Source organism: Panthera onca, chromosome B3, assembly GCF_046562875.1.
Source record: "Panthera onca isolate mPanOnc1 chromosome B3, mPanOnc1 haplotype 2, whole genome shotgun sequence".
NCBI lineage: Eukaryota > Metazoa > Chordata > Mammalia > Carnivora > Felidae > Panthera > Panthera onca.
Genome location: NC_138344.1, coordinates 146,057,545 through 146,070,214, shown reverse-complemented (window position 1 = coordinate 146,070,214; position 12,670 = coordinate 146,057,545). Strand labels below are relative to the sequence as shown.

At 63.6% G+C, this 12,670-nt stretch overlaps 1 pseudogene and 1 gene segment (V, D, J or C); both read left to right on the top strand.

The window, feature by feature from the left end:
* The first annotated feature begins 940 nt into the window (after nucleotides 1-940).
* Nucleotides 941-3,998, top strand: LOC145715542 (immunoglobulin heavy constant gamma 1 pseudogene; annotated as a pseudogene). Its single transcript, XR_014137757.1, has 2 exons — nucleotides 941-1,087; nucleotides 2,860-3,998. The product of XR_014137757.1 is annotated as an immunoglobulin heavy constant gamma 1 pseudogene (transcript).
* A 6,949-nt stretch (nucleotides 3,999-10,947) lies between these two features.
* Nucleotides 10,948-12,285, top strand: LOC144616508 (immunoglobulin heavy constant epsilon-like). The segment is given in 3 exon segments: nucleotides 10,948-11,186; nucleotides 11,399-11,698; nucleotides 11,831-12,285. Coding segments are annotated over 3 exon segments (744 nt in total).
* The last annotated feature ends 385 nt before the right edge of the window (nucleotides 12,286-12,670 follow it).

The following is a 12,670-nucleotide window of genomic DNA, read 5'->3' as shown; positions in this document are numbered from 1 at the left end:
AGGGGCTACTCAAGGCCGGAGGGGGGCGACAGGGAACGGAGAAGCCCTCCAGAGCCCCTCAGGGATCGGGCTTTCCCACGTCCGGACCCGCCCAAGCTGTGGGACGCTGGCCTGTCCTCTTCCGCTGCTCCCCCCGTCCCCTGGACCTCTTGAGAGCTCTGAGTTGTAGCTCTGTGCCAGTGCAGTAGCCAGGCCTGACCCATGCTGTGAGGACAGGCCCTCACCCTCCCTCAGATGAGGCGGCCCCTCCTGACTTCATCCTGCCTGGGGCCAGGCCTGTCCACTCGTGGGGACACTCACCCCGGTGCCCCAAACGGGCAGAGGCAAGCAGTCCTGAGTGCCCAGGGGAGGGACCATCCCAGACACCCACAGGGACGCTGAAAACAAGCCCCTCCCACTGAGCAGGGCCACCTTCACACACACACACGCACACACCGGGCCTCACACGGGACAATGTGCCCGGGCCCAGACCGGAACCAGGCTTGGGAACCCTCACCGTGGACCCCAGCCTGGTCCCCACCTCCTCCCACACCCATCGGCTGCTCAGCAGCCCATCCACACGCCGACCACGCTGACCAGCCCTTCTTCTCCCCAGGACACTGGGTCCCCTCCCAACACACACCAAAACCCCCACCCCCAGCTGGCCTGACACTCGCACCCACTCGTTCGCTAGGGTCACTCCCTGCCACCCTCTCGACCCTTCCCTGGGCTCTGCTGACCCTCCCACCCTCTGGGCCGGGTCCCCAGGAGAACGGGTGTGGTGGTCAGGCTGCCTTCCCCCCAGACAGCCCCAGCACAGCGCAGAGCAGAGAGGGAGCGCGTCCCCACGGGCCAGGCCCAGGCGGGAGGATGGGGGCACCGAGGCCGGTGCCCTGAGGCTACGGAGGGCCGCGACCGTCACCCCGGGAACCACTCCTATGGGCAGGCATGACACTGACCGCTCCCTTCCTGTCCAGAGCTGCTCCTGGACGACAGCTGTGCGGAGGACCAGGACGGGGAGCTGGATGGGCTGTGGACCACCATCTCCATCTTCATCACGCTCTTCCTGCTCAGCGTGTGCTACAGCGCCACTGTCACCCTCTTCAAGGTGGGTGTCCCCGCACCGCCCCGCACTGTGGCCCGCTGTCCCAGCGCTGGGGACCCGCTGGAACCATGCCATCCCCACACTGACTCGACGCTGACCCCATGTTGCCCCCACGCTGACCCCACGCTGACCCCGCACTGACCCCACGCTGACCCCGCACTGACCCCACGCTGCTCCCACACTGCCCCCACACTGACCCTGTGCTGACCCCACACTGCCCCCAGGCTACGCCCAGACTGACCCCATGTTGCCCCCACGCTGACCCCGTGCTGACCCCACATTGCCCCTAGCTACCCCCACGCTGCCCCCACACTGGGGACCCACTAGAACCACGCTATGCCCACACTGACCAGACGCTGACCTCATGCTGCCCCCACACTGACCCCACGCAGACCCCACCCTGCCCCCACAGACTCCACGCTGCCCCCACACTGACCCCACGCTGACCCCACTCTGTCCCCACACTGACCCCACGCAGACCCCACCCTGCCCCCACAGACTCCACGCTGCCCCCACACTGACCCCACGCTGACCCCACTCTGTCCCCACACTGACCCCACGCACACCCCACCCTGCCCCCACAGACTCCACGCTGCCCCCACACTGACCCCACGCTGACCCCATGCTGCCCCCACACTGACCCCACGCAGACCCCACCCTGCCCCCACAGACTCCACGCTGCTCCCACACTGACGCCACGCTGACCCCATGCTGCCCCCACACTACCCCACGCAGACCCCACCCTGCCCCCACAGACTCCACGCTGCTCCCACACTGCCCCGACGCTGACCCTGTGCTGACCCCACACTGACCCCACACTGGGGACTCACTGGAACCAAGCTATCCCCACACTGACCAGACACTGACATCATGCTGCCCCACACTGGCCCCACCATGACCCCACGCTGTCCCCACTGTGACCCAATGCTGTCCCCACACGGACCCCATACTGACCCCATGCTGTGGACCCACTGTCACCATGCTGTCTCCCCGTGACCCCACACTGACCCCATGCTGTCCTGCCTGTGACCCCCATGCTGACCCCAGCCTTTCCCCATGCTATTCCCATGCTGTCCCCGCAATGACACCAGGCAGTCCCCACACTGACCCTACACTGTCCCCACACTAACCGCACGCTATCCCCACACTGACCTCGTGCTGCCCTCACACTGACCCCGTACTATGGACCCACTGTCAACATGCTGTCTCCCCTGTCACCCCATACTGACCCGATGATGTGGACCCACTGTCACCATGCTGACCCACTGTGACCCCATACTTTCCCCATGCTGTCCCCATGCTATTCCCTAGCTGTCCCTGCAGTGACCCCACGCTGTCCCCACACTGACCCCATGCTGACCTCACACTGTCCCCACACTAACCCCATACTGTCCCCACCGTGACCCGATGCTGACCTCACACTGACCCCACGCTGACCTATGCTGTAGACCCACTGTCCTCATCATGCTGACCCCACACTGACCCCACAGTGACCCAATGCTGTCCCCACACTGTCCCTACAGTGACCCCTTGCAGAACCCACGTTGACCTCAAGCTGTGGACTCACTATGACCATGCTGTCCCCACGCTGCTCCCAAACGGACCCCAGGCTGTTCCCACACTGACTCCCACACTATCCCCTCTGTCCCCTCCCAGTCCCCATGCCATCCCCATAAGACTCCCTCCCACTCAAGTGGTCCCGGGGAGGGGGGCACCAGGATGGGGGGCTGTCCTCAGGGGTCCCAACCACGTCACCTCCTGCCCTCCTGCTGCAGGTGAAGTGGATCTTCTCCTCGGTGGGGGAGCTGAAGCGCACGATCGTCCCCGACTACAGGAACATGATCGGGCAGGGGGCCTAGGGCCAGCCGTCCTGGGCGGGTGTCAGCGCTGCCCCAGACCCTGCACAGGATCCCGGTGCATCAGCCTGCTGCCAGGCCTGCTCTCCCGCCCTCTGACCTCGCCACCCTCTGACCTCACAGCCACCCTGGGCCTGCGCCCTCGCCCTCTGGCCTCGCGGCCCCTGAGAGCTGCATCCTGCGCCCTGAACCCCCGTTTGGAGAATCGCGTGGACGGCAGGTTGTGCCCCAACCTGAGCTGGTGGACGCCCGCTGGCCCCTCCACGGCGGCCGCCAGGCTACCGCTGTGGCCGCGCACGGTCAGCGGGCACGCTCATCCTGGAGGAGGCGGGCGGCTGGCGATCCCAGTGTCTGTCTGGCAGGGACCGGCCTCTGTGCCAACCCCGTCCAGGCCAGGCTCCAGGACGCAGGGTTTCCCCAGAGCAGCCACGTCGGCCCAGATCCTGAGGAAGCTTCCGACGTGTCACTAACGGTCAGTCAGATCTTCTGCTCCGGAGGAGACCGCGCAGACAAGGGCCTGGGCCTGTGGCTGCTGCAGGAGCCCCGTGGATGCCGGGGACAGAGTGACATCCAGCCAGACAGGCCTCCTGCAGAGGGGTCTGGTGACCTGGTCCCCGGGCCAGTGGGACACAGCCTCGGTGGACACAGGTGGAAGGTGCCAGGAGGCCAGGGCGGCAGGCCCAGCCCGCCCCACCCTGTGGCCGGGGCCTGAGTCCCAACAGGCTCACGCGGGGGGTGGGAGAGAGAGATAAGCCCACGGCCGGGCGGACCCCCAGGACTGGCTCTCCGCCCTGTCTTTGGGTGGGTGCCAAGTCGGGGCCCCCACGTGGGAAGAGATGGCCACGCAGGGGAGGAGAAGCAGAGCCCCCAGCCCCAGGGACATAGAGCCCGGGGGTCCCATATGGGAAAGCCACTGCTGAAGCTTGGCTAGCTTGTTTTATTCTTTTAAATGTCTGGAGCTCCTTGATTTCCATTTGCATTTCTTTCTTTCTTTTTTTTTTTTCTTTTTTTTTTTTTTTTCTTTTTTAATGACAATAAAATATCCTTAAAAACTCCATAACCGGCTGGGAAAGTCTTCCTCTGTTGACGCGCCCCGTGAAATCCACAGACTGGCCGTGCCGTGTGTCGGTCCCTCCAGCCGTGGGAGCAGGACCCCCGGCCGCTGGGGTTCCCGGGGGGTGAGGTGCGCCGCAGGCGCGAGGGGTCACGTGACGCCTTGTGGGGCGCAGGGGGAGCATCCTGACCTGGCCAAGGGCACCGCAAGAGGCACCTATTGGGTGTGTATTAGCACGGGCTGCTAGCAAAGCACGACGGTCCCGTGGTGTGGACAACGTGCACTGATGTTTCCACGATTCTGGAAGCTAGCAGGCAGACCCGGGTGTCATGGGGCTGGTGGCCCCTCAGCATGTAGACGCCGTGTCCTCACACATCCGGCCCGCTATGCGTGTCTGTGCCCCGACCTCCTCTTACCAGGGGAGGAGTGAGTCCATGGTGAGGACCAGTCACACTGGATCAGGACTCACCCTAGTGACCTCGCTTTAACCTATTACCTCTCGAAAGACCCCATCTCCCAATACAGTCACATTCTGGGGTCCTGGCGGTCAGGGCTCAAGATTTGAATTTGGGGAACGCATTTCAGGAGAGTTGGGTCCAGGTGGGAGCACCAGTGAAGGCCAGGTCGGGTGAGGCCCGGGGGGACAGCACTGTCCCAGGTAAGCGAAGCTGGACACCAGCCCAAGGGGTCAGGACACTCAGTCGGGGGGAGGCCCAGCGAGAACACCACCACCCGGGGGTGGGGGTGGGGGTGGGGGTGGGGGTGGGGGGCAGAAAAGACCAAGTTCTACAGGAAGAATGCCAAGTGGGGGCGGGCAGTCCATTGGCGTCAGGGGGCCGTGGGGTCCCTGGCCAGCAGCGATGGAGTCGGGATTCTGTCCTTGCAGTGCCTGGGGGTCTCGGGTCCTGGAGGTGCCCCGGGTTGTAGGAGACACGTGCACCTCGAGGGCAGAGGCGGGACCACACCTGCCAGCCCTTCCCAGTAAGGGCCCTGGGAAGGGAGGCCAACACGAGGGGCTGCGGTCTTCTGGGGACGCAGCGGGAGAGGGGAGTGGGCTCTGAGTGTGCAGGTCAACAGCCCAGGCCGAGGCCCAGGGCGGGCAGAGAGTCGTGGCCAGCGCGGCCACGGTGCCTCAGGACCGCTCAGGGAGCACCTCCCACCTCCCCGTGGGCAGGGGCTGCCTCACCAGTGGGGGCCGCACCAAATACAGGGCGGCCGTGGGGAGAACGCCCCGGCCCCCAGGGGTCCTGGGGGCTCCAGGCGACCACACCATCCACACGGCTTGCCCAGCACCCCCTCCCTCTCGGTCCCCGGGCCGGGGCCCCCGCTCCATCCCCTGGACCAGAGATCGGTCTCCATCCTTCCCACCCTCCCACCGGAACGCCGGGGTCTTCGGCAGCTGGTTGACCCCATGGCCTCCGCGGGAACACGGGGCATGACCGGACCCTCCGCTCTCAGGGCAGGAACGCCCGCTCTTTGAGAGCAATCTCCCAGCAGGCCCTGAGGCCCCCGCCTGTGGCCTTCCAATAACGCCATACACGTGGGCCCCCCCTCCACGTTCCCCCGGGGACCCCCACACACCTACGTGCCTCCCCATGCAACCCCTCAGACCCCCTAAGGTCCTGCGGGCTGCTCCTGGGTGAGCCCCGAGGTCGGCCTCCTGCTGCCTGCCGCTCCTCAGGGGCCCCCTCCCCTGGGCTTCCGCTCAGACACAGGCCTGTGCGCATCTCCCTTTGCCCGTGTTCACACCTCCACCTGTACCTCACACACACACGGACCAGCGGGCCGGCCTCGCTCCTGCTCCTGGGACCCACCTGGTCCCGCCCTCCTCCCACTCGCACTGGGAGGGAACCAGCCGGCGCCTGAACCCTGTCCCCACGGGGGGCCCAAGACGCACAGACGTCAGCGTGGGTGGCGGCGGGAAGGGGAGGATGCGACTGTGTCCCCACATTGCGTGTGTTGGAATCCTAGCTCTAAGTGTCGTGGTGTTAGGAGGCGGGGCTTTGGGGCACCAGAGGTCGTCAGGGTGGAGCCCCCACGACTGGGGTTAGCGCCCTTATGAAAAAGCGAGCTGCCTCCCCGCTTCCGGCACGTGAAGGGGCAGAGAGAAGACGCCGTCCGTGAGCCAGGCAGCGGGGACCCCCCAGACGCCACGCCTGCTGGTACCCGATGTGGGCATCCAGCCTCCACACCCGTGAGGAGTGTCTGCGGTCTCTGTCGGGCCAGCCAGACGGCCGGACGGGAGCCACCTGGACGGGCGGACCTGGAGGAACGGGGTCCCCCAGGCCCCCTGGCCCAACCCCCTACCCCCGGGACCCGGGTCGGCCGGCCATCAGCGGGGTACAGGGCCACGAGACCGCCCCCAGGGGCTGCTGAAGCCCCAGCCTGCCTGGGGCAGGCACATCAGCCCCGGGCTCCCGGACCACACGCAGCAGGCAGTGGACTATTAGAGGCCCCCCAGATGGCGGCTCGGTCACTGCACAGGGGAGGGCCCCCTACACCCCCTACACCCCACGCTCAGACACTGCCCGGGGAACCAGGGCATCTGAGTCTGCAGGGAGCTGGGCCGGCAGAGACACGCCCAGAGCCTCAGAGGCGCCCGAGCCCCGCCCACCCCGCTGCCTGAGCTGCCGCACCCGGCGCCCCATCTGCAGGCACTCGGGTGCTGAGCGCCCGGTCCCTCGGGGGAGTCATCTTTTTCTTTTTAGAGGGAGAGAGTGTGCAGGGGGAGGGACAGAGACAGAGACAGAGAGGATCCCAAGCAGGCCCCACACTCAGCACAGAGCCCCATGCAGGGCTCGATCCCGGGACCCCGCCATCAGACCTGAGCCGAAAGTAAGAGTCAGACACTCATCCCAGTGAGCCGTCCAGGCGCCCCCTGTAAGGAGTGATCTTTTGGTGCATTTCAAAGTCTTGCAAAATACTTCCTGTAAACAAATTTCGCTCTCAGAGTATCCAGAATGTGCAGGGCACTCCGGCAAATCAATTGGCAAAATCGCACAATTCGGTAGAGAAACGGACACGAGAATTGAACAGATGTTTCACAGAGGCTATCCAAATAGCCCTCAAACATACAGAAAGGACGCTGCGCTCCACCCGTCACAGGGAAGTGAAAATTTCTGAAAAGCCACAGGAGAGAAAGTGGTTCTGATTCCAACGGCGGTCGGTGCGGTGCCTTGTCTCAGACTAAACCTTTGCAGGCACAAGTATAAAGTGGAAAAACTGCCCGGCAGACAGTGATTTGAAGGCATCAGAGGACAAGCAGACACAGGCAGACACGGGGAAGACTGTGCCCTGGAGAGATTGGTCTGAGGGCAAAGCCCAGTCCTTGCCACAGCTGCAGCTAGAATGCAGGGGAGCGGGCACCCGTCCAGGCACAGGGGCAGGTCGTAGGGTTCGGGGCCCCACCTCAGACAGGTGCAGCCAGAATGCAGGGGAGCGGGCTGCCGTCCAGGCACAGGGGCAGGTCGTGGGGTTCGGGGCCCCACCTCAGACAGGTGCAGCCAGAATGCAGGGGAGCGGGCTGCCGTCCAGGCACAGGGGCAGGTCGTGGGGCTCGGGGCCCCACCTCAGACAGGTGCAGCCAGAATGCAGGGGAGCGGGCTGCCGTCCAGGCACAGGGGCAGGTCGTGGGGCTCGGGGCCCCACCTCAGACGGGTGCAGCTAGAATGCAGGGGAGCGGGCTGCCGTCCAGGCACAGGGGCAGGTCGTGGGGTTCGGGGCCCCACCTCAGACAGGTGCAGCAAGAATGCAGGGGAGCGGGCTGCCGTCCAGGCACAGGGGCAGGTCGTGGGGTTCAAGGTCCTCCCTCAGTCAGTGCAGACCAGCGACGAGGCCAGGGTGCTGTGTCACGACCTTTATACAACGTGTGTCGGGCCAACCTGCAGACTGAAATCAGCCAGGTGGGGACAGAAATCGTAATGCACTGAACGTACCAAGGTAAGTGTTGTGTGTGAAGACGTTTCAGCCACGTAAGAACACACACAACGTGTGTATGGAAGGGTAACATGTGTGTGCCACCTGCTCATAACATATGTATGGTGTTAGATCACAGTACAAATGTTTTTCCTGTGAGCAGTGCGGTCAAACAGTTTGGAGATGGTCCTGGCCAATGCTGTGTGACAACGGACGAAAACGAGCTGCTGAGACTGAAAGGACAGATGTAAAACTGTCACTAATGCAGACGACACAAGCACGTACGATGAAAAGGCAGCGGAATCCGCACAGCCCTTAGAACCAGCAAGAACAGCAGCAGGGGCTCCAAACAAACCCAGGAAGCAGTCGTGTTCCGCTGTGTCAGCAGAAACCTGCTAAGAACGCGTCATCGAAAACGAGGCACGATTCACAGCAACCCAAGGACTTTCCGAAGAAAGAAAGCCCAAGAAACGGCAACTCCGGCAACGGACCTGAAAGGGCTCCGAGTGTCTGGAGAAAACCGCCTTCGGGGGCGGGCCGGCACCGTGGACGCCACGCTACACCTGCCCGCCCTGCCCACACTGCCCCCGCACCCAGCCCTCCACCGTCAGCAGGGCCTTCCAAGGGCTGGGCGGGGGTCACCTTCCCCCTGCTCCCCCAGCACACACCCGGGCACACGCCCACGGTCCAGAAGCAGCAGCAGGGTCGCCTGTCTCCTGTCTGCAGGCAGGACGCAGGCAGAGGCCAGAGCGGAGCTGCCCTGGAATGAGCTTAACTGGGCTGAGTTGGGCTGAGCTGGGCTGGGCTGAGCTGAGCTGGACTGAACTGGGCTGAACTGGAATGAGCTAGCTAAGTGGGTTGGGCTTGGCTGAGTGGAGCTGAGCTGATCTGAACTGAGCTGGGCTGAACTGGGATTAGCTGGGTGGGTTGGGCTGAGCTGGGCTGTTCTGGACTGAACTAGGCTGAACTGGGCTGGGCTAGGCTGGGCTGGGCTGGGCTGAACTGGGCTGAGCTGAGCTGAGCTGAGCTGGGCTGGGCTGGGCTGGGCTGAACGGGGCTGAGCTGATCTGAGCTGAAATGGAATGAGCTGGGTTGGGCTTGGCTGAGTGGAGCTGAGCTGAACTTGACTTAGCTGGGCTGGGTTGAGCTGATCTGAACTGAGCTGGGCTGAACTGGGATTAGCTGGGCTGGGTTGGTTGAGCTGGGCTGTTCTGGACTGAACTAGGCTGAACTGGGCTGGGCTGGGCTGGGCTGGGCTGAACTGGGCTGAGCTGAGCTGAGCCGAGCTGGGCTGGGCTGGGCTGGGTTGAACTAGAACGAGCTGGGTTGAGCTGGGCTGATCTCAACTGAGGTAGCTGAACTGGGCTTAGCTGGGTTTAGCTGGGCTGAGCTGGGCTGAGCTGGGCTGGTCTGGGCTGGGCTGAACTTGGCTAAACTGGGCTGAACTGAGCTGGGTTGGGCTGAACCAGGCTGGACTGGACTGAGACAAACTGAGCAAAGCTGAGCTAGGCTGAACTGGCTGGAATGGGCTGAGCTGAACCAAGCTAAGCTTGGCTAGGCTGAGCTGGGCTGGGCTGGGCTAGGCTGAGCTAGGCTGAGCTGGGCTGACCTGAGCTGGTCTGAACTGAACTGGACTGAACTGTGCTGAAGTGGGTTGAACCAGGCTGAACTGGACTGTGGTAGGCTAAGCTGGACTGAGCTGAACTGGTCTGGTCTGGGCTGCTGGGTTAAGCCAGGCTAAGGTGGCTGTGCTGGGCTGAGCTGGACTGAGCTGAACTGAGCTGGACTGAGCTGGGCTGAGCTGAGCTGAGTTCAGCTAGGATGGGCTAAGCTGGTCTAAACTGGGCTGGGCTGGGCTGAACTAGGTTGAACTGAACTAGACTAAGCTGGGCTGGGCTGGGCTGGGCTGAACTAGGTTGAACTGAACTAGACTAAGCTGGGCTGGGCTGGGCTGGGCTGAACTAGGTTGAGCTGAACTAGGCTAAGCTGGGCTGTGCTGGGCTGAGCTGAGCTGAACTGGGCTGAGCTGGGCTGGGCTGGGCTGGGCTGGGCTGAACTGGGCTGAGCTGAGCTGAACTGGGCTGAGCTGGGCTGGGCTGGGCTGAACTGGGCTGAGCTGAGCTGAACTGGGCTGAGCTGGGCTGAGCTGGGCTGAGCTGGGCTGAGCTGCACTGAACTGGGCTGAGCTAGGCTGAGCTGGGCTGGACTGAATTGTGCTGAGCTAGGATGGACTGAGCTGTCTTGAGCTGAACTGGGCTGGGCTGAGCTGGACTGGGCTGAGTTCAGCTGGGATGGGCTAAGCTGGGCTAAACTGGGCTGAGCTGGGCTGGGCTGAATTGTGCTGAGCTAGGCTGGACTGAGCTGGCCTGAGCTGAACTGGGCTGGGCTGAACTGGGCTCAGTTCAGCTACGATGGGCTAAGCTGGGCTAAACTGGGCTGAGCTGGGCTGGGCTGAATTGTGCTGAGCTAGGCTGGACTGAGCTGGCCTGAGCTGAACTGCGCTGGGCTGAACTGGGCTCAGTTCAGCTACGATGGGCTAAGCTGGGCTAAACTGGGCTGGGCTGGGCTGGGCTGGGCTGAACCAGGTTAAACCAAACTAGGCTGAGCTGCACTGAGCTGGCCTCAGCTGAACTGGGCTGGGCTGAGTTGGCCTGTACTGGGTTGGGCTGGGCTAAAGTGGGTTCAGCTAGTTGGTTTGGTCTGCCTGAATCAGGCTTCAGCGAGTCAAGCAGGGTGTACTGTTTTGCCAGGTCCAGCGGCCAAGGTCAGTGAGGCTACATTGAGTGGGACTGAGCAGGTAGGACAAGCCTGGCTGGCAGGCTGAGCCAAACGGAGCTGAAGGATTTTGGTGGAGTTTGTGGACTGAACTCAGATGAGTTAGCCTGCTCGAAATCGGGTCTCCTGGGCTGACGTGGGCCAGGCCGGACCAAGGCGGACTCCCGTGACCTGAGCTGGTCTGAATCAGCAGAGCTAGTGAGGCTGGGTGTGGAGCGGGTTAATATCACTGCTCTCGGCCGTCCTGACGCGAGGCCACGTGGACTGGTCGGTCTCACCGGACCGAGGGGGCAGCGTGGACGATGACCTGGGGTCTGGGCTCCGGGGAGGAGTCACCACCTGGGGGAGTGGGGGAGGACTGATCCGGGCTCTGCTATGAATGGGGCCTGTAGTCGGGCTCCCTGGAGCCTCCGCAGGTCAGGACACGAGTCAGACACCTCTGCTCCCCGAGAACCCCACGTTCCTGCCACTCAGGGCTGCGGGCAGGGCGTCCTGGCCAAAGGTAAGAACACCCCTGCTTCTGGCAGGGACACAGGGGTTCGTGGGAGGGCGTTGCTAGCAGACTCGGGGAACAAGAGTCCAAAATGAGCATCTGCCCCCTGAGGCTGGAGAAGGGGTCCCCGTGCGCCCCTCCACCCGACCACCCCGCTCTGCCCCACACTTCTCCCCCTCAGACTCCGCCGGTCGGCACCGACACTGCCTCTGCCCCCACAGCCTCCATCCAGGCCCCCCTCGTCTTCCCCTTGGCCACCTGCTGCAAAGGCACCGTCGCCACTGCCCCGTCCGTGACACTGGGCTGCCTGGTCACGGGCTACTTCCCGATGCCGGTGACCGTGACCTGGGATGCGGGGTCCCTGAACAAGAGCGTCGTGACCCTCCCCGCCACCCTCCAGGAGACCTCTGGCCTCTACACCACCACCAGCCACGTGACCGTCTGGGGCGAGTGGGCCAAACAGAAGTTCACCTGCAGTGTGGCTCACGCGGAGTCCCCCACCATCAACAAGACCGTCAGTGGTGAGCCACGGTCGGGCTGGAGGGGGGGGCAGGCGTGGCGGGAGCGGCTAGGAGAGGAGGAAGGCGCCTGGGCGGGCACGTGGGTGTCGTGGGCTCAGGGGGCTGACGCCACGCTGCCACCTTCACCCCTAGCGTGTGCCATGAACTTCATTCCCCCCACCGTGAAGCTCTTCCACTCCTCGTGTGACCCCCTCGGTGACCCCGGTAGCACCATCCAGCTCTTGTGCCTCATCTCCGGCTACGTCCCAGGTGACATGGAGGTCACCTGGCTGGTGGACGGGCAGAAGGCCACGAACATATTCCCATACGCTGCCCCCGGCAGGCAGGAGGGCAAGGTGACCTCCACCCACAGCGAGCTCAACATCACGCAGGGCAATCGGGTGCTTTTGCTTTTCTGTGCAGCACAAAGAATTCTTTTGATAAATAGATTTTGTTTTTTAGTTTATTGAAGTACAGTTGACGCACAACATTCTGGTGGCTTTGGGCGTGGAGCACGGGGATGGGACAGTCTGTGCACTATAAACGGCTCACACCCGTGTGCCACGTTTGTTGCGAACGATGAGCCAATGTGAGCGGATTACGGCTGAGTAAAGTCCGGAGTTCACAGTAAGGTCCACCCCTAGTAGGTTCTCTGAGCCTGCACCCTGTCCGCGGTGCTGCCCCGGTCAGCCTGCTGTTCAGGCTGCTGTCCTCGTGTTTCCCCCACTACCGTTTCCTACAGAAGAATCGCCCGGCCCGAAGATGCCCTCTGCCCCACCCGTTCCTTCCTCCCTCCCCCCAAACGCCCGGCAACCGCTGACCTTCTCGCCGTCACACTACATGTGCTGTCCCCCACATCACGCAGTGCGGATGGTACAGCGTGTAGCCTTCTCCAGCTGCTCCCTCCCCTCAGGCCACACGGGCCGGCACGCGGCCCACATGTGCCCACGGGGTGCTGACTGTAGGGCTTCTCGGCACGAACAGACCTTCCAG